The 19868-nt window shown below is 35.1% G+C and overlaps 1 protein-coding gene across 4 annotated transcripts in view; it reads right to left on the reverse strand.

The window, feature by feature from the left end:
* ZNF451 (zinc finger protein 451) overlaps positions 1 to 19868 on the reverse strand; it is an 83229-nt gene that overhangs the window by 23224 nt on the left and 40137 nt on the right. For 3 of the 4 annotated variants that reach the window (XR_002121944.1, XM_019624590.1, XM_019624591.1), the window contains exons 6-11: positions 15743 to 15893; positions 14413 to 14539; positions 10089 to 10242; positions 9453 to 9600; positions 3173 to 4761; positions 719 to 862 (exon numbers count right to left, since the gene is read on the reverse strand). Coding sequence is in view for 3 of the 4 variants with exons in the window: in XM_019624590.1 (XP_019480135.1) it covers positions 719 to 862; positions 3173 to 4761; positions 9453 to 9600; positions 10089 to 10242; positions 14413 to 14539; positions 15743 to 15893 (2313 nt within the window). In the remaining variant the exon portion in view is untranslated. The remainder of the gene's footprint in view (positions 1 to 718; positions 863 to 3172; positions 4762 to 9452; positions 9601 to 10088; positions 10243 to 14412; positions 14540 to 15742; positions 15894 to 19868) is intronic. The other variant, XM_019624592.1, reaches the window with a different exon arrangement.

Raw genomic sequence — 19868 nt, forward strand, 5'->3', positions numbered from 1 at the left:
GCTATATGAATGTGAGCATTAGTGGGTTTTCTACAGATATGTCAAGGCTGTTCAGTGGATAGTCATGACAGGCAATCGGTAAAACCAGACTTACTGAAAGGTTGTACTGGCTAACTTACCCAGATCCGTATATTTCTATCTTAAACCCCAAACTTCCTCTTTATATGCTGTTTCCTATCAAACATGAAGTATTCATTACACTAAACTTCTCTAAATCAAACGCTATCTCCAAGATTTGGTCAGTGGTTTGTAAAGAGATTTAGATGAAGTTGCACATTTATGAGTAACAACACAGTAACATAGTTACCACGAGGTTCACGTTCAAAAGCTAACTCCACTATTTATTAGTTTTATGCTTTGAAAAAAATAAACTTCTCAGCCTACTTCCCTATATTTTTAAAAAGGAGATAAATGTAATAATCAGTAATTATGTGTTAAAACCAAGTATAGTACCTGGCACATTGTAGGTACTGAATAAAGGCTTTTTCAATCTGTATCTAAAGATCCACAAACTTGGGTCACCAAATAGCACTAACATTTACCACAGAGAAATGTAAAGAGAAAAATATTCTAGCAGAGTAACTATAATGCAAAGTGACAATGTTCAAATTATGTTCCTACATTCTATTCAGGAAGGCTTAAGGAATCCTTAAAAGAACCATATTCTAAGGAGAAAACAAAAGGGGTTTTTCTCAAATGTTTTCCTTATTAACCATACCTTGAAAGCCCCAAATAAATGTTCCTTGGTTAAGATGCCCTGGTAGATGACCAAAAAAGTTTGACCAGTTATCAAAATCTACAAAGACTATATGAGTCATGGTTCGCAGGTAATCCAAATCTGGAAGCTCAACAACTTCTTCATCTAAGAAGAGAAACATCAACGTGAATTTGGTAAGAATTACAGAAAAACATTTTAATTTCTCAAGTTTAAAAGATATTAGGGAATATACAAAACATTGATCTTGTATGTTATTCATTACTATCTAAACCTTTTTGTAAAGTCCAAACCTGTACATGACACAGTACATTTAAATCAGATTAAACATATTCTGAATATTTCCGAAATTTCATTATATATCCTTACTAAAACTATAGCTCATTGATTCTAAGGTTTTTTTAAAAAAACATCATTCATAAAAGGATTTTTTTTTTAAATTAATGTACTAGAAGACCAAATGTTAAGGCTAAATAGCCAAAATCTTGAACCACCAATCAAAATAAAATTTCAAGTTTACTTGCTATGAATGTTCTCCTCACAAGAATTTTGTTATTTTCCTAATCTAGACATGTATTAGTAGGACTCTGGCTCTGTGGTTAAACACCTTTTAGAGCAGAAATGAGACAATCTACAACCCTGCGACCATAAAGTGGTGCATAATAGGTACCCGTGTCACTTCAGCACTATTCACCACAAACACATCGTTCCTGGTTCTCCCAGGTCCTTTCATCTTCCTCCATTCTCCAACTCTCTTCCTCCCTTCCTCCCTCCCTCTCCGTTCCTTCATACTTTTCTGCCTTGACAAGGCCTTCAAGTTTCTAGTGGTAGCAATGCAAACCTTAAAATATTAAATTATTTTTAAAATAAATAGCTTCTGCTCTACCTAATAGAGGCTCTCTCAAATATACACTGCATCCCCTCCCATTTCCAAGGCACCCGTCATCTTGTATCCCTTCTTAAAATTCTCGGTTAACTGTAGATTTAGATGCTACAATCATCTTCTATCAAACATAGACCAACACAAATTCCCAAAAAGCAATCACACAAGCTAAAGAAAGGCACAAGAGAACATAAAATAGTTATGCCCATTGTTTCACTGTTTGGGTTAGAGTTAAATGGGTCTGTAGTATGTCATTTAATCATTTCTTACATAAAACATGCCACGACTAAAGGTGATGTTGAAATCTACATGTCCTATAGAACAAGCCGGTAAAAAGTCAATGTTTCATAAAAATATTTTATTAACCAAAATTATCACATATCCTCCTAGTCTCCACTCTTATTTAAAATAGTCTTTAAATTATACTCTAAAAAAATTATACTTCTAAACAAAATAAAACACTATACTCTTCTAGTCTTACTTAATCTTATCAGGCAGAAGGAGGAAAATCTAGAATAAGTACAAATACAGGGATTCATACTTCATTTCTCTTTCTGGTTTCTTGTTACTACTTGTATGTAACTCTACTTCTAATTCCTATTTTAACTGTAAGTAAAAGCTTTGCTTCCAAGAAAATCATAACAAAAATATACAAATTCTAAAGTTACCTTTAAGATTTCTCACACTTATAGAATAAGGCCAAAAAAGAAACAAAAAGAATTCACTTGGGCCGGCCGAGTGGCGCAATGGTTAAGAACTCGCTTGGGATGCCAGAGGGCCTCGGTTCGGATCCCACATATGAGGGCCAGTGACACTGCCCTCTACAGCTAAGATGCTGAACAACAGCTCAACCTGGAGCTGGGCTGCGGTGAGTCGCCGGCGATGGCATAGGCTGCAGCCCCTGCGGCAGTGGGTTGCCATGGACTACCGTGTGTAGCCAGCAGCCGCAGTGAGCGGCCGTCCAGAAGCCGGCGACTGATCTGCCTCACCAGAGAAGAGCACAATGATGGTGCCAACTTGGGCCAGTGAAGCAACATCCTCCACAACTAGATTGAAGAACAAAACGACAGCAACTTGTCTGTTCGCCTTTCCCCAATTCCCCAGCACTGTTCCCATCCCCCCAATTCCCCAATAAAAAATCTTTAAAAAAAAAAACAAAAAAAACCCAAAAAGAATTCACTTGATTTATCATCTTTTGAATGAACCAAAATCTAAAACATAATGTGTCCAGGATAACTTTCAAATGTTACTTTCAGAAACACTGTCAATTTCTTTCATCTCTCAAAATTCCCATGACTTTTGTAAAATAAAAAAAAAAGTTATCTAAAATACATATTATTTAAAGCTAACATATACTCTTTGTCCCTTTAAGTTTAGAGAATGGCTGGCTGAATGTAGTAGGGATACAAAACCCTAAAAAGCACATGCTACCGTAACTAACATATCATACTATACTGTTTCTTGCTTCAAAACTAAATCATTATTAGCTTTCACAAAAATGATGGCTACAATACACATAAGTTTCTATATTAATATGTGGCATTTGCACAGACATTCGAGTTGTAAAGCCATACCTGCATTCTGACAGCCTACGTCATTCTTGGCTCCTTTCTCCATGTCTGAATTTTTTGGATAGCTTGCTGCCTGTTTCAGTTTTCTCTCTGTACGTGAGGCACTGGCAGGGAACTTGTGCCAGCTTGTTTTTTCAGCTCCCACATGAGCCCCACTGGGTGTCTGTAGGAGGCAGTGCTTCCTGTGGAAGTGCTGCTGAGCACTCTCAGGATCATGAAAGGTTTTGGTGCAGGTGCCACACTTGATGACATACTGCTGCTCCTCCTCCTCACTCTTTCCTTCTCTGTGCACTTGGTGGATGTGAGTGTTCATGTCGGTGACATTCTGTGCTGTCGCTGAACACAAACTGCAGCGAAACCACAGTTTACTCTTACTCAGCATCATCTGGAGACATCTACTATAATCTTCCTTTCTGTTGAGTTTACAGAGGTAACTCTCACGGCAACCACATGTTAACAGGTTACTGGTCTCTATCACTGGATAATCATTCTCAGTTTTAATTGAAGTCACAGTTTTTTCTGACACAAACACATAATCTATGCTGTGGTATTCCTTGTAATGACTCAAAAATGCTTCTTCCACATCAAAGGTAAGGTCGCAGAGCCCACAGAAGTACTTAATCTTTATCTCGTTGTTATGCTCATCTTGGCAATGCCGGTATAGTGTTTCTACCTTGTGAAAAGTCTTTTTGCAATGGGCACAGCTATATCTATGAAATCGGTGACTTGCTAAAGACATGCAGTGCTGTTTTACACACTCTTGGGAATCGAACATATCTTCACAGATTCGGCATTGCCATTTACCCCTTGAAGGACTGTTTGCTGGGGAATGGTCGATAATAGTAATAGTTGAAGAAGGATTCTTAGCAGTCAAGTCACTCCCCAGTGTAGTTTCACTTTCTACCTCATCTGTCTCATAAAAATATCTGTGGCCACTATGAAATTCAGTCACGTGTGCCATGATAGCCTCTTTCCTTGTTAACTCCTTTTTGCATGTCCGACACCAGAAAAGAAAGTTATTTAAATGTGCCCCTCCATGAATACGGCTCATATGTAAACGGATGACCCCTAAATCTTCACACACTTTTCCACAGACAACACACTTATAACACATTGTATTTGCTGAGAAAACATGCTTTTCTACTAAATCTTCACTTGCAAATCGATGATGGCATTCACAAAACCAGGTTTTAATAACTGTCTTTTCTTTCTGGACACCAACCATACCTTCATGGCTTTTATCTTCTAAATTCATCTTCTTTCTTGGAATGGTGCTGTAATCTTGTGAGCTAGGTTCTCGAAGAGACATAGTTCTTTTAAGTGATGAAAATTTTGATTGATCTAGCAATAGATTCAAGTCAGAAGGAGGTTTGTTGCCTTCGCTGCTGTGGCAATAAAGTAAGACTGATTCCGCCATTGAGTTAATGACTCGGACTTTGTGTCCTAAATTCTGCTTGTGATTTCGGGTACTGGTTTCGTCCACAAAGACTTGGTTGCAATTTGGGCAATAACCTCTAAATATGAATTTCTCTGCAACCTGGGCAATGCTTTTCTCAGCTATGGCTACAGGACCAGCATTTCGACAACGAACTCTAAAGTGGATAAGAAAAATAAACTCTTTCGTAAGTATTTTCTAAATATAGTATCTCTGCTTTTGTTGAAATAATTATTAAAAAAAACAATATATACATAAGCACCAAAAGATATTTTTCAAAAAATGATCTTCTATTGGGTTGTCGGAAAAGTCATGACACATTTTTGCAACGAAAAGCACAGAAAAAATACGTCATGACTTTTCTGACAACCCAATATCATCATTGATGATATAATTTTCTATCATTTCAAAATACCTGAGTGGTACCTATGTTTTGTCTCTTCCTATCCTATATACAAAAGGGTAAAACTAGAAATGAAAATATTTTTTTAAGAAGTTCAAATTTTAGAAAACTAAAAACAGTATCAAATGCACTAATAGAGAACCTTATCAGACAAGCAAATCATTAACTTCTCTATGACAATTAAGCTGTGTGGAGCAACACTACGGTAGGATTCTCAATAACCTGGTACCTATTCTTTAAGAACTGATTTACTTTATGTCAGGAATATGCCATGCTCAGAGTTGCTTTTATACTAAAGAATTAGGCTCAATTAAGATGACACACTATTCCAAAAATCAACTCAAAATAAATCAACTTCTTTAGGGGAAAAGAAAAATGGAACTGTGCTTCAACTGTCTTCCTTTCAATACTAAATTCGAAGAGAACAAACGGGCTACTATTCCATATATTTTAAAAGTGGGAAATTATATAAAGTATGGTCTTTAGTTATAGTGGAATTAAGTTGGAAACAAGAAATAATAAAAATCCCTAAATATTTAGAAATTACATCCCTAAATCTTTAGAAGTTAACAAAACAACACACTTTAATAAATCTATGGGTGAAAGAAAAAAATCAAAAGGGAAAAGGTAAAATATTTTTCTTAATTAAAATGAAAACAACTTATCAAAATCTGAGGAATGCTGATAAAGAATTGCTTACAGAAGAATTTATAACTTTAAATGTTTATATAGGAAAAAAGGTCCAAAGTCAATCTAAACTTTTACCTTAAGAAGCTAGAAAAAGATAAGCAAATTAAACCCAAAGTTTAAAGAGTAGAAATTAAAGTAAAAAATGGGCAAACAACAGAGAATCATCAGTGAAATCAAATGCTGGCTGTTTTAAAGATCACCAAAAATTTGTTAAAAAATAAAAACGAACAGCTAAAAATACTTTAATAAGCTGAACTACTTAAAAAATGAAGTAAAATGTATTTCTGAAGCATGAATAAGCAAAGGTTTATCAGACAGGAGAAGCATAATCATAAAAGAAAAAAATTCAACAAATTATATTTAATGAAATTAAAAGCTTCTGCACATTAAAAGCCATAATTAACAATATGAATATGCAACTATATTGGGAGACAATATATTCACAGTACATACATCTGATTAAAGATTTGTATGTAGAACATATAAAGAACACCAAGTCTCTATTTAAAGGCAAACAATCCAATTTTTAAAATTGGCAAAAGACTCGAACAGATATTTCACCAAGATAAATGAATGGCCCATAAGCACATGAAAAAGTACCCAACATCATTGTTCATCAGCGCAATATTGATTAAAACCATAATGAGACACTCAAAAGAAGAACTAAAATGAAAAAGATTGGCAAAAGCAAACATTGGCAAGGATGTAGAGTAACTGGAACTTTCATACCTTGTTGGTAGAAATGTATACTTGTACAAACACTTTGGAAAAATGTTTAGTAGTCTCTTATAAAACTAAATACACAACTACTCTTTGACCCAGCAATTCCACTCTTAGATATTCATCCAAGAGAAATAAATATATATACATAAAAAGATTTGTACAAAATGTACATAGAAGCTTATTCACAATAGCTAAAAACTATAAAAAATCCAAATGTCCATCAACACGAGAATAAGCAAATTGTGCTATGTTCAAACAATAGAATACTACACACCAATAAAAAGGAAAAATGTACTAAGCAATATGGACAGGTACTACGACAAACACAAGAGAGTACACACTATGTGATGCCATTTACATGAAGTTCAAAAAGAGATAAAACCAATATAAGGTGAAATAAATCAGATTAGACATGCCTGGTGGTGAAGGGTGGGAAATTACTGGGGAGGGACATAACAGAACTTTCCAGAGAGGTAATACAAAGTCTGACAATTAAGTTCGTGAACTTGCCACCAAGAGCTTGCATTGGCAGCACTGTACAAATAGCTCAGTAAGGTTTCATAACCTTGGTATACTGATGTCTCACAGCTGTGTCCATGTGGATGAAGGCAGTGTCTTGCTGAGTAGCGTTCATCACTGTTGTTGCGTGTTTTTGTGTGCTGTCGCGAGAATGTCTGAGCTTGAATTAGAGCAATGAACAAACATTAAATTTCTTGTTAAAATTGGCAAGAGTGGATGGAAGTGAAATCAGAGACATGTTAGTCCAAGTTAATGGGGATAAGGCCATGAAGAAAATGGCAGTGTACAAAAGGATTAAACATTTTTCTTTCTGAGGGGAGAGAACGCGTCACTGATGAAGAGAGGTCAGGGAGGCCAGTACGAACAGAACTGACGAAAATATTGCAAAAATTTTTCAAAATCATGCACTGACTGTGAGAAGCACAGCAGACCAAGTAAACATCGATAGAGAAACAGTTAGGAAAATCTTAACTGAAAACCTTGGCATGAGAAAGGTATGTTCAAAAATGGTCCTGAAGGAGCTCACCGATGAACAAAAGCAAGGGAGAGTTGAAGTTTGCCAACACCTTTTGGAGAGGCAAGACGATGTTTTGGGCTATGTTATCACTGGTAATGAAACTTGGGTGTACCAATACGACACTGAAACAAAGTGTTAAAGTGCACAATGGAAGTCAGCCAATTCTCCATGACCAAAAAAGTTCCGTCAGTCCAAATCACGAGTCAAAACGATGTTGCTAACCTTTTTTGATATCAGAGGAATTATTCATTATAAATTTGTACCAACTGGACAAACAGTTAACTAAGTTTACTATTTGGAAGTGCTGAAAAGTCTGAGTGAAAAAGTTAGACAAAAACAACTTGAACTTTTTGCCAACAATTCATGGCTCCTGGAAAACGATAATGCACCAGCTCACGAGTCTGTCTGTGAGGTAGTTTTTAGCCAGAAAACAAATAACTGTATTGGAACACCCTCCCTACTCACCTGATCTGGCCCCCAATGACTTCTTTCTTTACCCGAAGATAAAAGAAATATTGAAAGGAAGACATTTGGATGACATTCAGGACATCAAGGGTAATACGATGACAGCTCTGATAGCTATTCCAGAAAAAGAGTTCCAAAATTGCTTTGAAGGGTGGACTAGGCACTGGGGTCAGTCCACAGCTCCCCAAGGGAAGTACTTCGAAGGTGAATGTAGTAATATTCAGCAATGAGGTATGTAGATCTTTTTCTAGGATGAGTTTGCAAATTTAATTGTCAGACCTCGTATATTATACTAAAAGTGTGGGTTAAACAGATGTGCCCATTTGTCAAAATTGTGAAAGTTAAGGTTTGTACACTTCAATAAATTTAAATTCTATCTCAAAACTAAACTTTAAAAACTAAGAGGAGTAAGGAGCATACAGATGTATAAATAAAAGAAAAATGGCAGTGTTAATTATTATTGAAACCAGGTGATGGGTAAATGGAGGTTCATTATACTATATTAAATTCATATAGTTAAAAATTTCCATAATAAACTAAAACTAAAAATAAAAGCAGAACCAAGATTTGAACTCATGAAATATAAGTCAGAACCCGGATTGTTAACCTCAGTGATTATAATGAGTATATAGATACAGTAATTAGACTCTGCAGCCTCAGTTTTATCAAGACATATTTTACTTAAAGATTTGTGAAAACACGTGTTCTATTTAAACAAATTCAACTGTAGATAAACTTTTAATGCATTTTAAAGAAATAACAGGAAAAAAAGAGACCTAAGAGACAAAGCGTCTAAATGCAAAGTGCAGACTATGTTTGAATCATGATTCCAAAAAACCAAATGTAAAAAACTTCATGAGATAATCAGGAGAATTTGATAACTGATTAGGTATTTGATATTAAAAAAGTATTTGTTTTCTAAGGTGTGATAGTGGTATCAATTTACATGTTGAAATATTTACAGGTAAAATAACTTGATTTGCTTCAAAATAATAATTTTCAGCGGTGAGAAACACCACTATTATGTGTTGATAACTACTGAAACTGGGCAAAAGGTATATAGGGGCTTATTATACTATTTTCCTTTCTTGTGTGTATATTTCTTGATAATTTCCAATATAAAGACAAAAAATATCATACTGAAATCTTGATTATTTGATAAATTTGGCCTTTCACTGAAATTTAATCTATCACATGTATATGGTACTTTTCATTCTGGCTGACTTAAAGACAAGGTTCTATTTTAACCCTCTCCTCCCCTATACATACACTCACAGAACATACACATGAAAATTACATACAGAACTTAGAACTGTTAGCTTGTTTTATTCATAGCAATATCAATATATTCACTTTTCCCACAGCTCTAATTTCTCTGATTATGCTAATCTGGTTAACTTCCAGGCGAATGGACATTTTCATTTTAAGAGGAGAGAAACATGGATTAGAAAAATATCTGTTGAGTCCTACTTGAAGAACTTATTGGGCAGGATAGGATTCCCTTACAGCCCCAGAGGAGACATGTACAAACCTGAAGTGGGCCGTGAGCTCCATGTGGGAACGCAGTGTCTGGTGGCAAGCCACACACTTAACTTGAAATGGAACATCTTTGCACAGAGAGATCAAAATTTTCTTCGCAAAAGATGGAAATGATATTGGATGTGCTATTCCCTTGCCATCTGAAAGACAAAATAAACTATAACTTGCAAAGATTTAAGTAGAGAGTGACCCAACCTTCCTCCCTTTGCCTTTCTCAACATCGGTTGAAGTAAAATACGATAGTTGTTTATGTGATAAAAACACAAAGGAAGTCATTTTCTAGCCTCAAATGCAAAGGATGCTGAGCTCACGCTAAAATTAAAATTTGAGTCTTAAACATAGAAAAGCACAGAACTTCCCAGATATAATGGATATTCAAAAACATTATTCTGAATAAATGTTTTCTTCCCAAGTTTCTCTTCATTTCTCAAAGTAAGTAAACCTTACTCTAAGGTAGACAAATATTGAGAATATTTTTGAAAAAAAAAATTAGAATAAAAATCTTTCACTTTCATGGTTTTCAAAATAATATGAGGATAAATAACCTCAAGAATTATCTCAGAAGTATGGTAAATTGCCAAAAATTAAAGAAGTTTAATAATTTTCAGAGAATAGAGAAGGAACATACCACCCAGTTTAAAACGCTGATGGAAATGATTCTTTTCAGACATATGCTTCAAACACTCATCCTTGCTCCTAAAAAGAAGGTAGCAAGTTGGACATGCAAAACACTGAATAACCTGAGGAAGAAGGTTGTTTTTATGTCCATCATCTGCAGCTTCCTAAAATATAAGGCAAAGCTGTATTATAGACAACTAAAATCAATCAATATTCAATTTCTTAGAATCAAATTTCAAAATATTTATTATTTGGAATGCTCTCTATCAGTTCCTCTCTATTAAACTTATTGGGGTGACATTAATAAAATTACATAGGTTTCAAGTGTACAACTCTTAATACATCATCTGTATATTGCATTGTGTGTTCACCACCCAATCAAATCTCCTTCCGTCACCATATATTTGACTTCTTTTACATTTTTTACCTACCCCTCTGCCCCTTTTCCTTTTGGTAACTATTAAGCTATTATCTGTGTCTATGAATTTTTGTTTGTCTTTTTCATTTGTTACTTTCAGTTTTATATCCCACATATGAGTGAAATCATGTGGCTCTCGACTTTTTCCATCTGACTTATTTTGCTTAGCATGATATTCCCAACAACATGGATAGATCTACCAGTTTTTAAAATGAAAACTTTTCTTCTCTGAGTGTGAACTAAGGAACTTTTATCAAAAATTAGATCCCGTATGTAAAGTTTTTAATTTTTTTCTTGAAAACAAATTATAACCATCTTTCCGTTTTCACAGTACGTTTGTTTTCTATATATTGTTTTTTTATGTACACATCCATATGCAATATTATATAAATGCATAAATGTTTTCACATCACATATTTTTTCTAATCTTTTGTTCACTCTACTCTGCAATATAACCTATGTTTACAAATACGTATTTATCCATAAGTAGTTCCATGCTTAATAAATTATAATACACACACATGTACATGTGTGTACATATATGTGTGTGTATATATATGTATATACACATATACATACATTCAAGGGGGCTTGCCATTGTTTTATCAAATATTGACAACTTCAGTCTCTTCTGTTTCTTAGTCTTATTTCACAATACCTAATAGAAATCCATAAAAATCAACTGGATAGCTTTAATTCATGTTTCTTAGTGGTGGAAAACTACTCCATGGTGTGGATCTACTAAGATTTAGTCAAATACTCATTTTCAGCGCCCCCATCCCCACCCCCTTGCCACTGTAAAAACAGTGATGCTGTAAACATCCTTGAATATAAATCCCTATTTATAGGTGCTTTTCTATATCAGGAGTAGCCCTACTGGGTTCAAAGGTGTATTATTTGAATATTAAAAGATAATGTATGCTTGTTTTTCAAAAAAGCTCTACCAATTCATGTATCTCCTACCACTCAATGAGCCTGACAGCAACAGCTATTATGAATTTTTTAAAAAAAACTTTTGCAGGCTGACAGAGGTTGTGTTACTCATTGTTACTTCAATTTTCATTTCCTACTAGTGAGTTTGAGTATTTATTCATACAATTCTGTGGGTATTCCATATTCTGTGGACTGTTTATTCATATTGTTTAGCTTCATGTTTATTGTTTTTGTTTTCTCCCCTTCTGGTCAACTTGTATCATTCTTCAGATTGAAACTGTCTCATCCTCCATTTTACACATATTTTTCAAACATTTGTCGAATATTTTTGCATATGCTCACTTAAAAATTTTGATAAGTCAAACAGGTACGTCTTTCCTAGGGTCTAAGTTTCCAAACTTGGTTAACAGCCTCCTTTATTCCAAAACTAGAAACATTTTTCAAGTGTGTATTTGTGTATGTATGTGTCCTTGTGTATAAATATAATTTAATTTGTAAATGGTCTTTAGAGTAATAGCTTTAAAAGTTGTGTTATGTATTCTTAAACTTGCTCTCTTTAATTTACATTGGGGAAATAAAAATAGTTTGTGTAGTCTTATGAGATGCAACAGAAGAGGGACAGCAAGTTTACATTTATACTGAAGACATGTCAAGCACCATTTAGGATTCAAAATGTGCTTTTCCATTTAATCCCTATAATAACCCCATGAAATACTATTTTCATTATTTACAAATAAGAAAACTGAAATTTAGTTAAGTCATCAAAATTACCAGCTCCCCCAACCAAGGTGTAACCTTGGAAGAGACAAAACTACCATTCAAACACAGCTTTATATCTTTGGTTATACATTCTAGGCTCTTTCCACTATTCCCCACCCCATTTTAATTTGATGGGTGCCACACAGAAGACAACACCCAGAAAGATATTTTGCATTTCAATTAGAGAGTTCTAAATGATAACAGCACTAAAGGCATTTACTAACCACCAGTTTATACAAATGTCCCTTAACGAAGGACTCTAAACTAAGAAAATAATTTTTAGTTCAACTGCGAATTATAAATGAATTAGATATAAAGCTTATTTAATTTGCTCAATAGATCAAAAATGTGATTTTACATAAAATTTTATTGGAATATACCTATTGCATAGGTATAGCATATCTACAAATACCATCTACAAATAGGGGAAGGAATGGGAAACAGAATATCTGGTGAATTAAAGTACTCTTTCTTTTTACCATTATATGTCTGGTTACATTAAAATAAAATACACCATAAAAATTTGTGTATGTGAAAAAGTAGAACAATAAGATACTACTTCATGCTCACTAACATGGCATTTTTAAAAGACAGATAATAAATGTTGGCAAGGATGTGGAGAACTCGGTACCCACATACATTGCTAATGATTAAATATAATGGTATAGTATGCTGGATAACATTTAACAGTTCTTCAAATAACTAAACATAATTATCATGTGAACCAAAAACTTAACTCATCAGAGAAGTGAAAACATGTATCCACACAAAGACTTGAACACTTGTTTACAGCAGCATTATTCACGACAGACAAAGTGAACCCAAGTGTTCATCAACCTGATAAACAAAATGTGGCACATATCGATACAGTGGAACATTATTTGGCAATAAAAAGGAATTAGGTACTGATACATACTACGACATGGATGAGCCTTGACAATATTAAGGTAAGTGAAAGAATCTTGTCACAAAAGGTCACATATTCTATGATTCCATTCATATGAAATGTCCAGAAAAGGTAAAACCACAGAGGCAGAAAGTAGTTTACTGGTTTCCTAGGTCTGGGGAGGCTAGACTAGCAAGGGAGAAAAATAACCTTTGATGACAGAATGGCCCTAGGAACACAATAAGAAACAGTGGTAGTATCTATTGACCCACAAAGTGGCACTGAAACACACTGGAGCTTATAATACGTCTACCACCAGTACCACCACCACCACCACCACCACCAAAAAGGGAGAAAAGCAGGATGCTATTTAGTGATATACCCATTAGATGACTTTAATGTCAAAAAACACTAGAGACTTGCTACTCAAAGTGTAACCCACAGACCAGCCTATAAGTTAGAAATCTTGATTCGAAGGCCCTACATCATATCTATTGAGTCAGAATCTGCATTTTAACAAGATTCCCAAGTGGTTCATGTACATTAAAGTTTAAAAAGCACTAGACGGGAAATATTGGAGATAAAAGGAAAAGGGGAGGAAAGCAAGGCAAACAATGTAAATTGAGGATAATTTCACTCTTTCACTGAAGAATGCCATCTTTACAAAACAACTCCTAGGTACACAATCTTCTAGCGACCTCTTCTGGCTGATTGAAGATAGGCACTTACAACCTAATGAATGCTAGTTTCTTTTAGAGTCCTTGTGACACACTCCAAAGAATAAGCAATAAGGACCATTTACTGAGAGCTGTATTTAATATCAAATATAGTAAATACTCGTTACAGATTTCCGTATTACATGGATTTGTATATACCATGAATCAACTCAGGTCCCTTGAGACATAACACTTAACAAGTTACATAAAACAGCCTTTTAAATACTAGATCTATTAATAAAAGAACTGTTATTTACAATATGCCTCCAACATTTCAACAGGCAGTGAAAGACAGTGGACTTAAGAATAAGGTTCTAGTTCTCATCATGTGACTAACTCAGATATCATCTTAAACAAGGTAAGTTAACTTCACGTAACAACTCCATAAAAGGAAGGGTTTCTATGATAATCTTTAGGACTGCTGGCTTTCAGCTATCAGATTTACCTGCCCACAATAATTTAATGTTCGAAATCATTTTACTCTCTATAGACAATCACAAGTTTGATCCTTCTGTGTATAATTCGTGATTGCAAGCTTAAGCGAAGCAAAAAAACACCTACATCAAACTCCATGGTTCTCTAGAAAAAGAATACCTGCTCTTAACTTAGGACATGCTCTTACCTTAGCAAAAAGGTGATCCCTATATTGTTGTTGAGTAACAAAATGTTTATAACATACTACACAAGCAAAGGAATTGAAGAAAGGTCCATGTAGTGTAATTGCTGGATCACATGGGGAGTGATCAAACCTACTCGGCAAAAGAGAGGTAACGTTAGAAAAAAGCCCAAATTCTAGGGGCAGAATTATTTAGCTTCCTTTGTTAAGCTAAACAAACACATACACACATTCAGAACTTTATACTTATCTACTGAAATATTAAATAATGCTCTTCATATTCAGGAAATATCACATGGCTCCCATATGCCAAGCAATCCCTTTAGACAGTGACCAGCTCAAGATTTTATAAAAGGATTCAAGATCCAATAAAATGCATTTAGGTGTGTCTTGCCAAACCGGTAAACTTCCAGTTTGAAACTTATAGAGCCATCATCCTTTCTCCTTGCCTTATTTACCACAAAACTCACGAATAATTTTAAATGAATCATTGGAATAATCTCATGTTAAGATTTTTGGCACACCTGTTTCCTAAAAATGGCTTTTAATCCTTTTAATGTTCATTTTAACCATACAAAAATTTATGTCTCTGTAAATTGCCTTGAAGACTGTTTAAAATAGTTAAGATACATATGCTACCGAGTTATTTGCAGTATGCTGAAGCTCCCTCGAGGAGCCTCCCTTGGTAAGGTAAAGCATAGGCAGAGTGAGACATCTGGAAAAGATAATGGCTTAGAGCCCCAAACTCTCAATTCCCATCTTTCAACTATCAGAAGGGGACTGTGGAGATAAGAATGTTTAATGCCTTTAATAATGCCTTCCTTGACATTTACTTCCTCAAGCTCTACTATTCCAAATTCAGTAAATTAATAAGATGGATTTCATAAATAGAATATTTATTGCTAATTTTGCTACATTTGGCTTGCCTTTAGCATTTTATTTTGCAATGCCATACTAGCTTTCTTTAGGCTGGATTAAATATCTGTAAGTGCTTTACGTCTGTTTAGCATTTATGGGCTGGATTTCTCTAAAATTGATCCAATTGCATATCAGTGCAAAAAATCTGTTCAGAATTTTATGAGACGTATTAGGAATAAATACATATTTAAAGGCTACATGTCTTTAAAGACAGAATATCAATAGAAAAAGCTGACTTTACCCAGCCTTCTAGGAAATATGAGAAATGTAAATTGAAAATAATTATATCATGACAGCACAAAACAATTTGAGTTTAATCTTAATCACCATGGCAGAAGTGCATCATGCTCTCATTTTGCAAAATCACTTTATCACTTATTTAACCTTCAGCATCCACTATTCTGAATATTACACTTACCTTTTCAAATGTCCTAAGAGAAGGTGCCCATTATCAAATTCCTTGTTACAGTGCATTATGGGACATGCCATTGGTTTCCCAGACACCCTCATTTGGCCTCCTCTTCGGAATGGACTTTTTGTTCCAGGATTAACTGTGCCTGTTTTGAGTCCTGAATGATTGGAATATAAATTCTTAAATTCTAATTTCAGATATTTGTCCTTTGGACTGGTAATCAAAATTGTAACAAGACAATGAAAATTATGATACAGCATCTTCAACTAAGTGGTACTAATTGCAATTAAATGTTTATAAGCTTTCTTATAAAAGAATAACCTAAAAGTAAATAGTTATTTGGGACAAGGAAAGCAGTTAACATCTCCAAGTGCATTCTGTTGAGGAAAAATAAATCTGTTTCCTTAAATTCAACAGCCAAGAAATATCAAAGATCAAATACATTAGAAAATCATTTGTTCTGCAGAACACTTATCCCCCTCTTTTCATTTATATAAGTTTGAAAAGACGTTTTCTTTTAACTCTTATTTTCCCTTTTAACTATATTAAACACATTACAAAGTTTAGTTATACTATAGAGGAGCGGTTCTCAACCTTTCACAGGGGTTGCCTAAGACCATCGGAAAACACATATTTTTGATGGTCTTAGGAACCGAGACACCGCTCCTCTATCTGTCTCCAGGCCCACATGCAGATACGCCCACATACGAGTACCCGGCGACCCCTGTGAAAGGGTCATTCGACCCTCAAAGGGGTCGCGACCCACAGATTGAGAACCGCTGCTATAGAGGATCTGGGTTCTATGAAAAATATGTTTAAAAATAACTGGGAGGGCAGGAAGAAATGGAGAGGTCAGGGAGGCAAGGAAAGTAAGAGCAATAATTGCTGAAGAATTCAGCTACTGCCCAATCAGCTTCAACTGGGACATCAAGTAATCCAAGTGTCAGTAATAACAAATTTATAGAACATAAAGCAGAGATTTGTTGTTATCTCTCTCCTTTCTGCTTATCCTATTTTGCCCTTTTTTTTCCCCTTTTAAAGCCAATTAGAAAATAGTTTGCTCATCATTATCTTCTCTTAATTAATTCTCTCTTATCCTGGTCTATTCTTCATCCCTTTTCTTTCTTTTTAATCTTTACCTTACGGTCACACAACTGTTGCAAATTACTCTTGTAATACCCTTAGCCAAATTTTGTTCCCAGGGAACTTGCACTACATGATATATACAATTGAAAATTTAGAATTATGTTGTATAAATAAAGAATTATCAAACTGCCAGGAGGATTCTAATGCAGATAGTTTGATTATTGCCTCTCTTTTATTATTATTTCTTGTGGATTGTTTTAATCAAATGCCTTGAATATTTTATACAACAGGAAACTGAGTATTTATCTTTATGACAGAGTCTACAAAGCTCCTAAGCATTTCACTAGAGTAGAATATTATTCCTTTAACATCATTTAATTTTATAATCCCTAAATGGTTATATATGCTTAAGGTTTCAACTGCCTTTCTGCTGGTTTAGTCCTTATGGGGGAAATGCCACTATTAAAAGCTGCCAAAATGTTTATATAAATGTGTTCTTCCAACAAACAATGAACAGCATAGCATTAATCATATTTTAATATCAGAGGCATTAAATGACAATACACCCTTTTATCTTTAAAGTTTTTAACACAATTTTTTTATTTTATTTTATTTTATTTATTATCCATCCACATTCCAGATGTCACCCATTAAGATCTTTATTTAGCCAAATAGAGGCACTGGATAAAAATAAAATTAGAGAAAACAATCAACTGAAAGAAAATAAGCTTTAAATAGCTCTTTTCCTTAAATAGTACAGTGACATTTTTAAGTTATTAAATATTCAAATGTATGCAAACTGGCCTAACTGTGAAGGTCTATAAAAGATGGATTTCCAAAGTTAGAGTAATTAAAATAATAGCTAAATACTTTGGATTAGATTGAATGAGTCCCTTAATGTTACTGAGAAGTAGAATCTCACTTTTTTAAAATTAAAGAGTACAATGACTCATCTCTGTTTTCCCCAGCTATACCCTCTTCAAAGACCTCACTGCTCTCTCAAGCCTCATTTATGGGAGATAAATACCCACATCAAATATAGCCCAATGCTAAAGCAGCTGTTCTAGCAACAGATGCCAAACTTCAGTTTTACAGTGTTGCAGGGACCAACCAAAAAGATGAAACAATCACATAAAAAGAGCAAAACTGGGCCGGCCGAGTGGTGCGATGGTTAAGAACTGGCTTGGCACCCCAGAGGGCCCCGGTTTGGATCCCACATATGAGGGCCAGTGACACTGCCCTCTACAGCTAAGATGCTGAACAACAGCTCAACCTGGAGCTGGGCTGCTGTGGGTCGCCGGAAACGGCGTGGGCTGCAGCCCCTGTGGCAGTGGGTTGCCATGGGCTACTGTATGTAGCCAGCAGCCAACGTGAGCAGCCAGCAGCCGCAGTGAGCGGCCGTCCAGAAGCCGGCGACTGATCTGCCTCACCAGGGAAGAGCGCAATGATGGTGCCAACTTGGGCCAGTGAAGCAACGTCCTCCACAACTAGACTGAAGAACAAAATGACAGCAACTTGTCTGTTCCCCTTCCCCCAATTCCCCAGCACTGTTCCCATCCCCCCAATTCCCCAATAAAAAAAAATCTTTAAAAAAAAAAAGAGCAAAATTAAAGAGCAAAACTAAAAACTAAAGGCTCAAGTTTATCAGCCACCAATGAACCAGGTGTGACCCAAAGATATATAAAATACCAAGGCTTGCCAAGAATCATAAAGACACAGTTAGATGACTCATTTGTTCCCTGTGGCCTGCTCAGGTAAATATACAAACAGATGCTTATGAATTCAACTGACAATGAATTAAAATATTCTGACAATCTGGAGGCCAGGAATTAGGCCTAAAGGGGCAGACTACTGGCCCCAAACCACTCTAGACAAGGTTTAAAAGTGTTTGATTCATATGAGATGAATGATTTTTAGAAGAGATCTTAGAGATGATAACGCCTTGTAGTTTCAGCCCATTTTTCCATCAAAATCACCTAGAAATCGTCTCAAAACTACAGATGCCCTAATTATCTCTGGAGGTGAGGCCCAGCCATGTATTTCAAAGCTCCCAGGTGATCCTGATGCAGCTAAGGTGAAACCACTGAGCTAGTCATTAACAGCTACTGAGAAATGAATGCATATCAAGATGGATTTTAAAAATAATTTTAGCCTTAAAAGAACACCCCAAGAGGCAAAACTATTTACCATAATTTCTAAGTATCTTTTGGAAAAGTAGGTCTGGAATGCCAAACAATCCTTTTATTTAGCTGTATGAAGTCACATTTGAAACCCAAATTCTTGTTTTCTGTTTTCACATGCAAATATTTATATAGCTCCCTTTGGTGTAATATTCAACCAACACTTATTGAGCATCTCGATGCATTCTTTTTAGGCACTGACACTAAATAGGATTAATAAGCCTTGGTCTCTATCCCCACAGAGCATGTAGTCTGGTAGAAAAGAGAGATATGTAAACATATCAATCCAACATAACGGTAAAAAAAACTGCATTAGAGAAATAAATAAATGAAGCATATTGAGATCAAAAAGGCTGAGCAATCAAACTTATGTAAAATAAATAAACCTAGCAACCCATAGTGTTATTATCTGTGGGCTAACCTCATAGGCAAGTAGAATAAAAAAGAGGAAAAGGCATTTAAAAGGGAGAATGGGGCAAGATGGGAGTTTGTCAGACACAAATAGATTAGGAGATAAGAAGTAAATGTAGTTTCAGGGAGTGGCCAAGTGTCAAAATATCTACAAATTATTGGAATTATTTTATAAGTGGTAGTTTGACTGCTAAAAAAAAACACCTCTGAAAACTAACTTTAGAACAAGATATCTAGGTTCAATGTTGAGCACTGTGTGCATAGATATTTCTAATGACTTTTTGCAATTAAACCTTCTTCTGGATTAAAATCCACAGCTAAGGTTTCTGTGAATATCCCAAGCCTTTAAGGCAGTGGGTCTCAACCTTCCTAATGCCGCGACCCCTTAATACAGTTCCTCATGTTGTGGTGACCCCCAACCATAAAATTATTTTCGTTGCTACTCTATAACTGTA

The sequence above is a fragment of the Hipposideros armiger genome, unplaced genomic scaffold, assembly GCF_001890085.2.
Source record: "Hipposideros armiger isolate ML-2016 unplaced genomic scaffold, ASM189008v1 scaffold_595, whole genome shotgun sequence".
Lineage (NCBI taxonomy): Eukaryota > Metazoa > Chordata > Mammalia > Chiroptera > Hipposideridae > Hipposideros > Hipposideros armiger.